Raw genomic sequence first — 16,039 nt, 5'->3', positions numbered from 1 at the left:
ATGTTAAGGTTGTGCCGCCAGAGAGATCGGTCGCTCGAGATAAGTTGCTTCATATTTATGTTGGAAATTAGGCAAATTTTTAGTGGCGAGATAATTTGTGTACGACTTTGTCGCAGTGAGTGAGAAAATTCAACGTGTCTGTGGTACATCCCGAAATGGTTACGTTTTTCTGTGGTTAAAATGGAAATAAAAACGTTGTAACGCTTTGTAAAGCAAGATAAAACCATTTTTATGGACAGCTGTATCAGTGGACAAAAATGTGATAAATTCTGTTGGCTAACACAATTTTTATGGGGATTGAAATGTGGTAACTTTGAGTTCCTCCAATCAGTGCGACAAATTACTTATTAATTTTCCCCCTTGTGTAATTAACTGAACTTTTTCAACTTATAATTAGTGTTAGGAACAATTTCATTTATTTTTCATAACAATATGACACTTTCTCACAGCTTTTTAACCGCCAACCTCAACTCCCTAAATTGAGACATTGGGAAAGTTCGGCTCGTTGGTTAAAAACGATTTTTTAATTGTAAGCTTCAGAGTGTATAATTATTGGTTAGTTATCGGTTAGGTAAAAAGCCTCCGCTCCGAGTTTATATAAGCCATATTTAACTGCTGGTCCAACCCCCTCCTCAGCCAACCTGTGTCTCGTTTTGACCCTCTTTTCTGAGGCCCATTTGAATATTTGCCGCTTGGCCTATGGGCAAGAAAATTAAGTTATTAAATGTTGTGTCCATGTGTTTCACCTGATTGAGTATGTGTCTGATAGGTGATTAGCGGCGATTGACAGAGTGATTAGGAAGATATATATTGTCAAGTGTGAGAAAAGTTAGGGGTTCGGTTAAAGAAAATATTAGATAAATATATATATGTTTTATATGGAATTAAATAAAGGAAATGGCTTGCTACCCAATAAATATAATTTAACTTCAACTACCCCAACAATCGTTTTACCCCTTTTTTTGCCTGATAATTTTCAATTATCGTTACAGCCATTTAAATTGATAGTTTATATATTCACAAATTAAAACCCACTCAAATTCGCGTCGCAAAACAACTCCGACAATGTTCACTACCCATTTATCTGTGGATATAGTCGCGATGTGGAACCCTTTCCGACAAACAACACTTTAAAATGTTAATGGCCGTGTAAGAGCGGCCCAGCAGAAATTAATAACAAACGTCGGTGGAGCAGACATACATCATTAGAAATTGATGACGCATGTCGCGTGCAACTGCATCCATTGTTGATGGCATGCAACCCTTTAATAGGCGGCGGCATCGCCAGAAACATGGACTAAAACACGGACTAGTAATTAATTAGACTTTCATAAAGAGCACAAAATTCTATAAATTATATTTCATTGCCGTTCCCAAATGTCAGTGGCCATGCGCGACTGCGCATCACGTGTTGCAGGTTGCTTCCGACCGGCAACTAGCAACTCGCAACTAGCAACCAGCAACTAGCAACCAGCAACCAGCAACGTGCAACCCCACCCACCAGCAGCAGCATTAACGTTATTAATCGCTGGCCATGTTTTCGAAAACATTTGTTGTCCATTGGCCATTGCAATTGCATGCTTGCAGTTTGCCAGTTTAAATCCAAGTACTAATAAATATAAATAAACGCCTCTCGCTTTGTGTTATAAATTGTTTATTTAGTTTCACTCCTCCGCTCTTTGCACATTATTTAAATAAGTGTTTATAGTAATTGTTTTCAAATTTGCTTTCGGGGAGGGGAGTGTCTAGGGGGTTTAATTCAGCGTGGAATTCTCACAATAATTTGCAGTTTTAGGAACACATGGGGACGACAACAAAAAACACAGCAAAAATCGGGATGATGCATACTGCTAGGCCTAATTAAATTAACTAATACTGTTATAATGCTACAGAAATTACAATACAGTGAAACCGATAGAGACGGTTTTCTAGCTTAGCATCACATGCAACATCGAATGCGTCTTTCTTTGGATGTTGCAGCAACATTTTCGGGGTTATTTACAAAGGGTTTTCTTTTTCGTTTGTTTTTTTTTTCTGTTCAACAACATTGCACATACATTTCTTTGATATTCTGGTGTGGTCTTTAAATCTAATAAATATTGTTTTTAGTACAAAATTAAAGGTTTGAATAAGAAGTATAAAAACGGCACATTCAAAACTATTTTTTAACGTTTAAAAGCTTAGAAATGAATTTATTGCACATGAAAAAAGTCGAATTATCAATTAATTAATTATGTATTTTGATTGATTGCTAATAGTTTTATGTTACATGTTTTACTATTAGGACTTTATAAATTTGTTACAGACTTAAAGACCACAACAGCCTATTTATTTGGGTGGGGCAAAGAGGGAAATGGGTGGTGTTTTGGGTGGTTTAGTTGGTTTGTTATTGTTTGCGTCCTAAGGACTTTCTGCCCGATTCGAGGCTGGTGGCGACGCCTGATGTTGGGGCACCTGGTACGGGCTGAACCGCTGGGGATAGTGACTCAGCTGCGGCCTGGCCCTCAAGTCCGGCGAGGCGGAACCGCACGAGGAGGTGGGCGTGGCGGGGGCTGGTGGCGCCACCGCCATCGGAGGAGGTGGCGTTCGATTGGCGCCCGCCGCTGCCAAGGCCAAGGCCGCCTGCTGATTGGCGCTGGCCAGGAATCCGGCCGTGAGTTGCGGCCACTGTTGCTGCCACATTCCCAGCTGAAAGGCGCTGAGGTGAGGGGCAGGCGGGGGCGGCGGCGGTGCCGCCGATCGCTGGTACAAGTGCGGCAGCAGCATCTCCGTGTACGGTGATCTGCCGAACATTTGCAGGTGCTGGCGGGCTTTCTCCAGCAGCGCCAATGAGGCAGCATCCGCCTCCTGCGGCGTCAGTTGCGACATCAGCGGATCCGGGAAAAATCTCAAGGGCGCTGTTCGCATGTGCTGGTCGAAGAAGAACGCATCCATGGGATCCCTAAAATATAATATATGGGAAAATGAGGTGATTAGATATTACAGACAAATACCATCTTAAAAAAAAACTATTTTTTTTTTATTTCAAATACAGTTTGTTCAAGAGACCGATTACAAAGGTTTGAAGGAATGCCATATTATAATGTGATTTAATTTGGCGAAGAAGTGGGTTGTGTTACAACCGCACTAGACTAGAAAAATGGTTTAATGAAATGTTTTCTGCTGAGTTTTGATTCCATGCTGGTATGGTAGAATTAATTCTCGAAAAAGCCATTGCCACTCCATTAAGTTCGAGCTGCAGACAATTCCAACTTCGGAGGAGTTCGATATGGAGAACTCGGAGTGTCAGAACCCGATGAGCAACTTGTTGCTGCCTCCACTTCAGCCGGAGCAATAACATAATTACGTCGAAAGTAACTGCCAATTGCCGACACTAAACTACAGGAACAACAACACCAGTAACAACAGCAACAAGAGCCACATTCACTCATTATTTTCGTGTTTTCATTTCATGTACGAATCGGCTTCAAAGTTAAAAGCGCCGATCTGTAATTTACGCCACTTAAGCCGCCGCCGTGCCTTCTACAACAGCAACATTGCTCTTGGTGTTGCTGCTGTTGTTGTTGCTGTTGCTGTTGCCAGTGTGCTGTTGCTGTTGCTGCTGCTGCTGCTGCTGCTGCGGCCGTGTTGCTGCTGGCGGCAGAGCATTTGCCGTCTTAATAGTCGCCGCCTTGCAACACTTTGAAGTCGCTGTCGAAAAAAGGGCAGCAGCCCTCAGAAATGCTGGTAAAAAGGTTGCCTTTGGCCCAATCCTGTCAGGAGTAGAGCAACATGTTGCTGGTCGGAAGATATTGTTGCACGAGTGCAGAAATGTTGCAAGTAACATTTAGCAAATGATCGAAATTAAATGGTATGCATTACATTAAGCAATAAATTGGATTGTACTCTATGTTACAAAGTAAAATATTTTTAATATAATTTTTGATGGTAACTAATTACCTCTAAAACAAATATATATCTCTGAGTTAAACTGCTTTTATATTTTAAGATTGTAAACTTCATAACACTCCAACTTCTGCCATATAATCATATAAGTTCGATTCGATTGATAGCCGGTGTTGCACGTTGCATGCTAATTGAAGGTGAAGAGCCGGCAGAAATCGCTGGGCAGACTGGCACTTTCACACATTTTCGCTAATCAGCGGCAAGTTGGGCTACTGTATCGGCTTTACGGCTCAACAGGCCATCGTAAATTAGGCCATAAATCAGACATGACCCCATAAAATGCGAAACGGGGCCAACTACAGCTCCTTTGCTCTTCAGATTTAAGAGGGGTAAAAAAACTTACCTATCAAAGTCGCTGAGACGCGACGAATCGCGAAATCCCTTCGCAAACGGATTCGAATCGATTTTCAGTTTCGTAATCAATTGATTCTGATAGGCCGTCACGGCCGTGAACACGGTCTCCGGGAAAACGAAGGTTTTATGGTCCATATCCTGCAGCTCCTTGGGATTGCCGGGGATGCTCTGGCCATGGCTCAGACGCACCAAGTGGATCCTTGGCTGGTAGCGGTGCATTGAGTTCAGCACGACCTGCAAAGGAGGTTCGGGAAATAAGAGTGAGATTCCCTGAATGCGAATTGTTTGTTGTTTGCTGTGTGTTCCGGCCGTATAAAAAATGTACGTCCATAAAAAAGTAGTCGACGTTTGTTTTGACTGTCCTCGCAGCGTCTTGTCCCCCGGTTCACTCCTCCACTCACATCTGCGGCATTTATGGCGGTGATAAAAACGGTAGCAGGCTCGAAAATCCCCAAAAGTATATATAGTATGCATGTGAACAGGGGATCCTTAGCCGGCTCGTATTTGCCACCAAATTGCCAACAATTTTCATTCATTTTTGTGCGCGCGCAATGCCATTTGCATATGTGCACTCGCTGGCAACCCTGGCTGACCCCTTTTGACCTCGCCGCATCGGAAGACAATGGCAAGACAGCCGCCAGTTTATGTGTTTGTCTCTCGGCCTAAATTATTCAAAACTGAATCCTGATATGAAAGAAGTTGGGGTACCAAAAAAAGGTTTTCAAGAAAATTATATCCTTATAATTTAGTTTTTTAAGTTTTTAAATTTTATAAATATTTTAAAGACGGAAACACAATAAGGTACTGCTGTCTAAATTAAAAAATTTTTGCACTTTTATTTTAGCAAAATCTAACTATTTAATTTGGTTAAAGTTAAAGGTCTAACATTTTTTCCACTGATTTTTCCAACCAAGCTTTTCTTTCCCCAACTCTCATCCTGTTTTCCTGTTATCCTGTCCCCCGAATCAACATGCTTCGACTCACCTGTCCGCTCTTGTCCATCTCGTTGTTTGTCAACTTCACCTTTTCGAAGGAGACGACCTGTTTTCTCAGGGCCTCCGGACTGAGAGGACAATCAGGATGGGCGTATATTCTGGCGGGGGGCGGTGGATCCGCCTTTCCGGCCACCAGCCACGAGCTGCGATGGTATGCGTATCGATAGCGCCGCGAATCCAGCGGTACGACATCTAACAGTACGGCATATCGATCCGCCGGTTGAATTTGCCTCAAGGGACCAGAGAAACTCACTCGAACCGTGGGGAACATACGTCTAAAATTGTATAGAACAAAATGTGATAGTATTATTATACTTATTTTTAAAAGACTTAAGATTCCTCTAAAAATACATTTCGAATAATATTCAAAAATAGTTACCATAAAGGTACACCCAGGAAATTGGAACAAGTTAGTCAACCCAAGGAAACTCATACAAAAAAAAAAAACAAGAAAATCGTAAACTATTTTTTTATTGCCCGCCATTGTGGAGCGGCAACTAAAAACAAAAAGAAAAGCGAAGGTGGTGAGCTCGCCGTGGTATGTAAATAAGACGCATATTTAATTTTATGACTTTTAGCACGTTTTTGACACATTTCCGCAAGCGATGTCGTCGTCCTGAAGGCAGGACCTTCCGCTCAGCGGGGGGCGGAAGGAGGTGTGTACCGCACCACCCACTGGCCACCCACTCAACCCCCGCAAAAACGTGTTTGTGGTCGCAGGTAAGTGTAAATGACGCTAATGACCCAGCCCAGTTTTTTGTCATTTGTCTTGCCGAATGCCTACAATAAAATACAGAACATGAACCCGATATTCTGGGTTGGTTAATTATAATTGATTTGCTTTCAGTGGCTTTGGTAAGCTAATTGTGCAGCATTTGTTTAACAAAATGGTATTTATATTCGGGTTGCAATTCAATGGTGGTTGTATTTAAATAAGAAGTAGGCAAAGAATCTACAAAAATATTTAATTTTAAGTAGTAGGTTTTAAATCTCCCTACCCAAAGTTGAAAGGATTAACTTAGTTGAAATGTTTACATAATCATTTCAGAAAGGACTTTCGCTGCCAGACACGCAAATTCACTTTGTACCTTTTTAAGTAGGTCTAATGGAAGATTTTCATTCTAGTACAATTTCCACAACTCTCCTTTACCCAACTCCACTTGCAACTCTTGTTTGTTCGAGCTGTGTTTACAGCCCATTATTGTAAGGGGCGGGTTCAGTGTCACCATGATTGTTTTAGCCAGCGACTAACCGTTGTGGCCGCGTATTTATCGCAGTTACCAGGCCAAAACGAATCCGAATCACGGTCTGTAATTGTGATTTGTGCTGTAAGCAGTTTTCAGTTGCACTCGCAGTTGCATGCCACAATTAGCACCATTGTAGCGCTCACTTAACGTGTTCCGCTTATCTCGATATCTGCACGGACCTGCGGAACCACTGACTGACTTCACCCGAGCCTGACCGCCAAAATCCAAGAACGGAAGCCGCCAGACCGGAAGCTCCCATTTTGTTCCTACCCCCGAAACGAAGTGTAAGGAATTTCCTAAGAAGTTCAGGCTACAAATTATGCAGTGGAAAAAAAACAATTTAAAGCTCTATTTTTTTGTGCATTAAAAAGTAGAAATCAAAAGGTAAATGTTCTGGTTCCTTGAAAAAATGTTAGGTTTTAAATTTTGTTTTAGTTACAACTTGAAGTCTCACAACAGATTAAATTTAGATTTTTATTTCATTCGATTACGAAAAAGGAATTTATTTTTATCAATAATTTTTTCAATAATTATTTTTTTGTTTAGTAAAATAGTTATAATAATTTCGACCTTGTTTTTCCTAGCAACGATTGGATTGTTAACACTTTTCTGCTGGCTTGACTGACCTGCTAATGTGATCCATAAATGTGTGAAAGTCGAGCGATGGCCACGCCCAGTTTTGATGTGCCATATCGAATGCCGCCCCCGTTTTTCTATGGTTTTTTGTGGTGTTTTTGCTGCTGGGCGGAAATGTCGTAAATCATATTCCAGCATTTACATACATTTTACGATTTGAAGAGCCGCCCGAGGGCAGCCAAAGCAAAAAGCCACTCCCCTGCCAACTTCTCTTTCATTTCATTTTTTTGTATTTTTTTCGTGGGGGGTTTTCCGAGTTTAGTTCGCCCGCTGGCCGAGCTTCTAAGTGTGGATTTTATGTATTTGTTTATGGGAAAATTAGGGAAATGGCTCTTACTCAGTTTTTTTTCGGACCGCGGCGAGAGCTTAGGTGCCAAAGGTTACAATTATGAAGTTTACACACCATTTGCCATGGGGTTGCTCGGCTTTCAATTAGTGTGGACGAATATGTAGGAACACCAATTCATTATCAACACCTTTGTTACAGCAAATTAAGCCGCAAGGTCTAAATTAATAAAATGCAAATTAGCCAGCGAGTAGGCGAACAAAGCGAAACTAAAAAGCAACCCCCGAAAAAGACAAGAAAACTATAACTTTGATCTTATCGCCGGCTGACAACACTGCCCCCCGTTTCCCTGACTTTTATTAGTTGATTAATTCATAACTCGCACACTGCACCTTTCCTTCCGAAGGGGATTAACTTGTTTCGAAGTCGAATGGCCAATTCAGCTGCCCAGCAATATTAATGAAGTCGTGGAAAATGTTTTTAAAAACTCCTGAGAGAGAGAGACGGGGAAAATTGGCTTGGCCTGCAAGGGGTTGCACCATGGAAATTGCAATTGCAACGCATCCTCCGAAGTCGGGCTACTGTCCTTAAATGTCCTGCGGCGGAATGGATCTCGGCTAATATGCGTGAAGAGTTTGTCGCAAAATATTGACAAACTCCGGGTATTTTCGATGGCTCAACAAACAATTAGCCATCCCGACTGCTGACTTTTCCGGCTTTGTTTTGTTCGCTCAAAAATGCCAACCTCAAAACCGCTGACAGCGTGACAAAATCGCAAACCACGTGATATTTTATTTGAACAACCGCACGCACAAAGGAAGCCATCCCAACCTGACCACGTAACAGGTAAAAAATTCTAACGCTCTGGCTTTGACTCCTTTTTGTTTTGTCTCTGGCCGTAAATCATACGAAAAGTCTTTCAGTTTTTTTCGGGTTTCAAATGTGTTGGCAATTTGCGGCGGTCGTTGTCCGCTTTTCACGGTTTCCTTCTGACGAGAGCCACGCATGCGCATTTGCATGTGGAGAAGACATTTTCCCAGCTGCAAATGTTCAAATGGGTTAAAAACAGGAAAACCCTTCGAATGTTAAGAAAAATAATACGTTTACATAACCAAATTGAGATACCGAATTTTCATTCGAAAAGTATTTTAAAACTGTATGTAAAAAGTAAAATTTTTGAAGACCATTTATTACAGTTGATTGGAATTACTCGATCGTTTCATCGCTGATTTCCTGTATTCAAAAAACGACCTGTTTCAGTATGTTTACCGTTACCAAACTATATTCGCCATGACTGACTGCAGCAAGTCATGCCATCGAGTCGCGTTCAGAGCTAAATCCCCCAGTCGTATTTTTGCAATTTAAAATGTATCATTCACATAAAAAAGTCCCGCAGTGCCACACCCACTTAGCCAACAGGCCCGCCCCTTTCGTGGACATGTTTAGCTAGCAAACGATGTGCTGACATAGATGGATATCGCTCGGAATGGGAATTATTCCACTGCCACTGCTTCGGCTTCTGCTTCTGTTTCTACCGCCAGCTTTTTTGTTTGTTTTTTGTTTTTTAGCCACTTTTTTTGCAATCGTATTGCATGCGTCCGTCAAAACCCGCACAAATGTAAATAAGTGTCGGCCGTTCATCGGTATCCTTTGACTAATTACAGGGCCGAAAAAATACAGAAACAGAAGCGCAAAAACACGAGGCCAGGGCCCAAATGTCCCGGAAGCCAAAGGACATGCAAATGTGTTGTTAGCGCGACAATCGGCAGCTATTACAATGCAATTTATACTTGCTGTGGATCACCACTGGCTGAGGACCCAAAATGCGGGGCACTGTGGCGCTCCGAAAGGAGTAAATTTGTTAATGTGTCCTAAATGCGCACCGAGGGGGGAAAGGGGGCTTGGCACATTGCTCAGTGGGGCCGCCTGTTGACGGCCACCAAAGGGTTAAGCAACACAGAGGACAAACAAACAAAAGTTGCCAAGCAAAAAGGAAGGAAACAGTAGCAAAGGTATAAAAAAGATTAACAGTCTAAGGGGGCTTAGGTTCCGACTATGGAGTACCTAATACTAAGGTATACTTAGGTATGAACTTAAGATTTATTTAATTTAAATTTAAAGGAATCATTTTTGAAGAGCTTCTCTACATATACATGTATAAGATTAGATTTAGATTAAATCCATAATTTTAAAAACCGCTTAGTAAAACTATTTATAAAAAATTAACCCGAATTTATTAAATATAAAAAAACTTCTATTAAAGATTGTAATAAATTTTTCTGATTATCACAAAATATTAAAATTGTGATATTCCTAAGTTATCATTCCCAGCTATCATATCATACCTTATCTCACCAGGAGCAAGCCCGAAAAAATCAACTAACAAAAGAGGGGAGATCCTAACTACCACCTAGCGACTAATGCGCATTTCGCATGTTATTGGGGAGAGAGAAGGAGGTGGGCAGCAAAAAATAAAGAAACAAAACACAAAAAGCAAAAGTTCTTTGCCCCAAACTGTTATGTTTCATGTTCATGTTTCGTTTTTATTCGCATTTCGATTCCCCCTTCGACCCACCAACAACTTTCGCACGAGAATCGAAAATATCGCCGGGCAATAATTCCCTCAACTTTTGTTGAGTTGCGAATGAAAAGTCGTTTAACCCGGTATTTTTATGTGAGTATGTATGTTTGGATTTGGGGGATATACACTCCGTATGTATATATTTTCTCCGGCCAAAACAGCTGACGAAACGGTGGCCTTTTTTTCTGCTAATCGAAAATCGACGCAAATTATTTCGATGCCTTGTCAATCAAAATTTCTTGATATAAATAAGGAACTAAACGAAAAGTTGTTGATACTTTCCAGTTAAGGCGGTGGGGCGTTGAGGGGGCGTGGCCGATAGCTTGTAGCCAACGTGAGCTGGGAGTTGTGAGCTTTGTTTTTCCACGGGTGAAAGGCGCATTAAAGTTTTATTGATTGTGCCTCGGTCGAGGACTTTTCGTGGGCCACTTGATTGGTGGCCGATTGCCGGGGGCGGCATTATGGTTATGACCCGGACTGCCCCTGCTACTCCCCCTTCCACGCCTCTCTCTCACCGCCGGCAAATTGAATTCCAACGAATGTTTAATGAAAAAAATGCATGTTGCGGGGCCAAAACCAAAATGTGATCGATTATCGGGAAATTTCCTTCAATGAGCGTATGTATCGATAAGTGAAGTTTCCAAATTGCTCGGAAATGTTGAGCTTAATTGGTTGCCCAAACTTTAAAGTGCAATCGAAAAATATGTTATTAATAATTAAGGAAATTTGTAAATTAAATTAAACAATAAATTCGGACAACACGTTTATATATTGATTTTATGAAAGTCTGTTATTTAATGTGTATTTGGTAACCAAAAATTACTCAACAATATTTGTTACTGTTGAATTTTTGGTATATTGGTACAGGTATCTTTCTAATTTCTGGTTAAAATCATTCATAATTTGCATTCAATGAATGGAATGCTCTTCCCCCTTTTTCCAACCCACTTAACTAGGCGTAAACCCCTTAATTTATGCATTTATGTTACCGCCGTGGCACTCACCTGCCCGATTTGGTAATGATCATTTCAGTGCCCAATTCATGGAACTTATCCCACAGCTCCTTGGTCTCCAGGTGGCACTGGACTGGCGTGAGATCGTCGCAGTTGCACGAGCCCAGTATCTTGGGCGTGGGCTGCTGTGGGCGTGGCAATCGCAGAAAAGGAGGAGAAAATAAAGAGGAGATTTTAGTAGAAGGCTCGAGGAGATGGAAGATGGGTTTACATTTCTGTTCACTTTGTTGCTGATATGTGCACAGGAATAAAAATTTGATAAAAAATTTAAAGTGAATTTTATTCTTAAGACGAAATTGCGATTCAATATCTTAAGATCTCATGTTACTATTATTCAAAATCAAGTACCATTTATATTTCAGACAATTATTTAATGTAGTATTTAGATCCTTTTCTTTATAAATTATTTCTTTTGGTGTATCCTTACCTGAGCTGGCGATTCCTCTGGCGACAGGCGTTCGAGTTCCTCGGGACTTTGCGAGGGCGGGGGCGGTGGCGGCGAGGGCGTGGCAGCGGCTCCAACTGCGGCAGCAGAACGCCCTCGATGGCTGCTTGATTTGCTGTTGCTGTTGCCTGAGTTGCTGATGTTGCTATTGCTGTTGCTGTTGCTATTGCTGTTGGTGTTGCTGCTGTGATGATTGTGATGTTGGCGTTGTTGCTTGTTTGCTGTTGCGTGGTGATGTTTGTTGCTGTTGCTGTGCAACACGCAATGCCTGACGTGCTTGCTGCTGCGCCTGCAATGCTGCTGCTGCAGCCGCTGCTGTTGCCGTTGCTGCTGCTGCTGCTGCAGTTGCCGTCGGCATTTCCGAGTCACTGCAGTCGACCACATCAACGTCAACATCATCGTCCGCATCCTGGCCTGAAAAGCGCTCCACAGATGCGGGACCTACACGTCCAGAAAAAAGAAGATGGAAATAAGTATTCGATATGGAATGAAAATCGCAAAAATGGTTATCATCTTAAGAAGAATCGAATTTTCACAACTTTCCTCTCTAATTTAAAAGTATGATTACTTTAAAGACATAACTTTTTTATTAAAATAGATATTTCCCTTTTATTTTAAGTGTATATAGAAAAAAGAGACATCAGAGCGGCTCGTTAATGTGGGAGTTGCTGCTGGGGCTGCAACATGTTGCATGTTGTCGATGACGAGGCGCAACAGCAATAGCAGCGAGAATCCAGTTCGCGACCAGATGCATTTACAGATTACGCCAAAAATTCAATTATTTGCTCAAAATGCAATTTCATATGTTAATTTCGCTTTTGAATTGCATTTGTATTTGTGCGCCGGCATTGCCAATGTCAATTGCAAAATGGTGTGCATAAAGGGGGAGGGGGAGGGGGTTTCACACTAATGAATGCATCTGTTTGCGCTTCTGTCTCTACCCAATTATGGCATCTAAATAGTTTCGCATTCAGGGTATATATGCGATTATATATATCTGTGCCGCGCTTGTCATGTACATTTCCCAACCACCCGTGCATTCAAATAGGCTTTGATTATTTTATTGCCGCGCATTTGCCGCAATTATCAAGTCATCAACGTTGCATTGTCATCAATATATAATTTATATGGCAGAAAAAAGGGGAAAAAACTACGGGGAATATAGAAATACAATGCAGCTGCGACACTTTTTTAAAAGGCCGAACTAAAGAGGATGGGTAATCATTACTAGGCAATCGATTAAATGAGTTTATGCATCAGCCAATCCAAATATATTATTTCTTCTGTAGGACCTATAATTTAATTAAATTTTGAAAAGCGTACCTTTTTGTTTTGTTTGTCAGCTGATTAACAAACTTAGATTTTTAACTACCTTTTGCATTATCATAAATGTTTAAATCCTTTTGGTATTTCTATAGATAAATAGGCATTATAAGCTATCCACAGCTCGTGCTTTATTGGCTCGTAAAAAGATAAGGTTAAATCATCAGACAAGCCCGTAACTTGGCATAAACATCAACATGTGTGATATGCCAATTTTATATTCTTTTCAACCTTTTGCACAGACCATTTATTATACGCAATCAAAAGAATATTGAATATGATAATAAAGTGAAACTAGTTTGTAGTTAAGAACCCAAACTGATGTCTGAACTATAATCGAATGAAAAGGAATTCATGAATGAATATCAGAATGAAGATACTTGTTGTTCTTTAGTTCTTCCCCGATTTCTTTATTTTCCTTTGCTGAAAGTCTGCCAAAAAACCCAAGATAAAATGGATTGGCATCTATTTACATCTGTCTATATTTAGTTGGGGGAGATGGGGTTGACTTTGGGATCGGGAATTACTTTACTCACTCAGACTCCGCTCCGAAGGTTCCCGGCTGCTCGGGGCGTTTCCGCCGCGCGCCATAATCGCCGCAATTGAGAAATCCGTGGCGAAGGAAATGTTGTGCTGATTGTGATTATGATTGTGGTGGCCGTTCAGACTGCTCAGCGGACTGTGGGTATGATGGCTATGATGATGCTGGTGATGATGACCGCTGCCGTTGGCGATATTCGCCGCTGCCACCGCCGCTGCCGAAACGATTTGCTGCTGCAACTTCGACTTGAAGTTCTGCGTCTGCGACGGCGAAGGCGTTTGCTGCGGTTTCGTATTCGCCGGCTGGTTGCTCAAAAGCATTTTCGGGCTGAGATTTTCAGTGTTTTCCCTCCACGGAGTTTCGGGGATTTTCTCTAGGGTCTTCTGGGTGGCTCTCAAGGTTTTCCTCTTGTGTTCATTGGTGTTAAGCTTTTTAATCGTTTAAAACTCTTCGTTAAGATCTTAACATTTTACTAGCTTTTTTATCTTGTAACTTTTATTTTTAGAAATTTGTTTTAAAATTTTAATCAAGATATTTTAGAAGTTGTATTGCAATTTTGTTATGAATCTTTGCTCACTTTGTGTTTTTAGTTTTTTGGTACTCTAATTCTAAAGATTTATACAGAATTTAACACTCAAGCTGTAAGTCTTACAATTTTTTTCAGTTTTGTGATTTGACATTTGCCGGCATTTCTGCAGATGATTTTTAACAAATTTTTAAATTTCTATTTTAAGTTGCGTTCCCATTTTCCACTTAATAAATTATGCAAATGTGGGTTATTTTTTTCCAACATTGCAAGTTTTTTTTACAACGTCTTATGTTGTTAACGCTTTTTTGAAAACACTTTGCGAGTTGACGACTTTACGCCCGTTTTTGCGGGTCTCCGGTTCTCCGTGCTTTCCGTGTTTTTTCGTATTTTGCGTACTTTCGAGGTGGAAACGGGAAATTCCGGAGCGCCGTCGCTGCTTCACAGTCACGCAGCTGACCATTGAATGAATCCCAATTCGCTTTTTGCCATGTAAACGCCAAAAGCGCCAAAGCCAAAGCCAAAAAACAACAAAGCCAACAAAAGGAAAACAACAACAAAAACGCAACGCAAAAATCAACAACAAATACGAGGACGTCGGCAGCGACGCCGACTGCGACGTCGACTGACCCCCAAAACAGAAACAACAACAGCTGATGTGTCTTACGGCGAAAGGTTTTCAACACCACGTAACGAAAACGTAACGCCCAACGTAATTCTCTCGCACTTCCACATTTCCAGAGAATAAAACACGAAACTTTTCTTACGTTTCGTAAGCAAACCGCAACTCAAACCGCAAAACGAATGGAAAATAATAACGTTTTTCAATTAGAGAGGTGCAAGTGAGATGGCCGTACGAGCAACACATTCCCATGCTGCCGGCAGCGACGCCAACGTCAGGGCATAACTCATTTCCATTTTCCAATTCGAACACACATTCCCATGCACTCAAAACTAAACCAATTCATAAGCCCGACATGTACCAGAGCGAGACAACCAGATGTTTGCCCAGTTGAGTGGAGAGCGTTTTTTGCTGCCATCCCTTTCGCTCCGCAGGCTGAGAGGAAGAGGAAAAGAGAGCGCGTTGGGAAGTTCATAAATTCGTCATTTTGTTTTTGGCTGTTGACAGTTCTTTCGATGTTTGTTGTTGTTGCCATGGTGAGTGCCAGTGTGTGAGTGTTTTGTTGGTTGTTTGGGGAGGGGGTGTGCTCACCGCTTTTCGTCGACTATTTACGATTCTTCTCAACTCAGTCCGATTCCACTGCGTTTCACTGACGTTACTCACCACAACCAATTGAGTGAAAAGCGGGTTGAGTGAGTTGTTTGGGTTTTGAGAGTAAATATTTAGTGGGGTTTGCTTTAAGTTAAAATAAACGGTCAGTATTTGTGTATTTAGTTAAATTATTCGAAAACAATTCGGGTTTTACTTTAACCCGACATCTTTTTTTAAAATTCGATGAAACTTGGGGAAAAGGGTTGTCCCGCAGTTACCCTCATATTTTTATCAAAATTTTAACTAGAATTTCTATTATATGTACACTTTTCTCTTCCAAATTTGTATTTACCTACTCCCTTTAAATTTACCAGTTTTCATCGTTACCCTATAATTTTTTAAACTTTCGAAGGAGACCATCGACCCTTTTGCTCTGAGCACCGCTTCCCTTATCCTGCGACAGGACTTATCTGAGAAAGTGTCTCGTGAGCTCAGTCCTCCAATTGAAAATCATAATTGAATATCTGGGTTCCTGTCACTCCACCCAGTTTTTCTCCCGCCCACCAGCGTATGTAAATGTTTTTAATTTAAATGTTTGCTCAAAGGAAACAACAAAAGATGGTCGGGAAAAAAATGCGACGATGGCGTGTGAACGCAGCAGAAAATTATAGACACGGGGAAAAAGAGGGAACTGATGAGGGGAAGGGGCGGGCGGGGTTCGGGCGGTGCCACCATCTTGTTTCCCTCCGTCAGACTTTTTTCACAATTCGTCAGCTGCGCCCTTCGTCCTCCCAGGATGATGTCCTTTTTTCCCAACACTGAGAAAAATTATTTAGCTAAAAATGTATTAAAATTTGTTTTACTATATCAAGTTTAAAATAAATCATAGTTTTGAAAAATGCATTCTTTTTGGCTTAACATTCATAAAAGTATT

At 41.2% G+C, this 16,039-nt stretch overlaps 1 protein-coding gene across 1 annotated transcript; it reads right to left on the bottom strand.

Annotated features, from left to right (window-relative positions):
• Positions 1–1,629: 1,629 nt before the first annotated feature.
• On the bottom strand, positions 1,630–14,341 carry LOC108089996 (T-box protein H15). The gene is given in 7 exon segments (XM_017188497.2): positions 1,630–2,941; positions 4,289–4,533; positions 5,284–5,569; positions 11,049–11,182; positions 11,485–11,740; positions 11,742–11,943; positions 13,362–14,341. Coding segments are annotated over 7 exon segments (1,989 nt in total). The 5' UTR covers positions 13,687–14,341; the 3' UTR covers positions 1,630–2,400.
• Between the last annotated feature and the right edge of the window lie 1,698 nt (positions 14,342–16,039).

The sequence above is a fragment of the Drosophila ficusphila genome, unplaced genomic scaffold (genome assembly GCF_018152265.1).
Source record: "Drosophila ficusphila isolate 14025-0441.05 unplaced genomic scaffold, ASM1815226v1 contig_412, whole genome shotgun sequence".
NCBI lineage: Eukaryota > Metazoa > Arthropoda > Insecta > Diptera > Drosophilidae > Drosophila > Drosophila ficusphila.
This window is presented reverse-complemented; position numbering and strand designations above follow the sequence as displayed.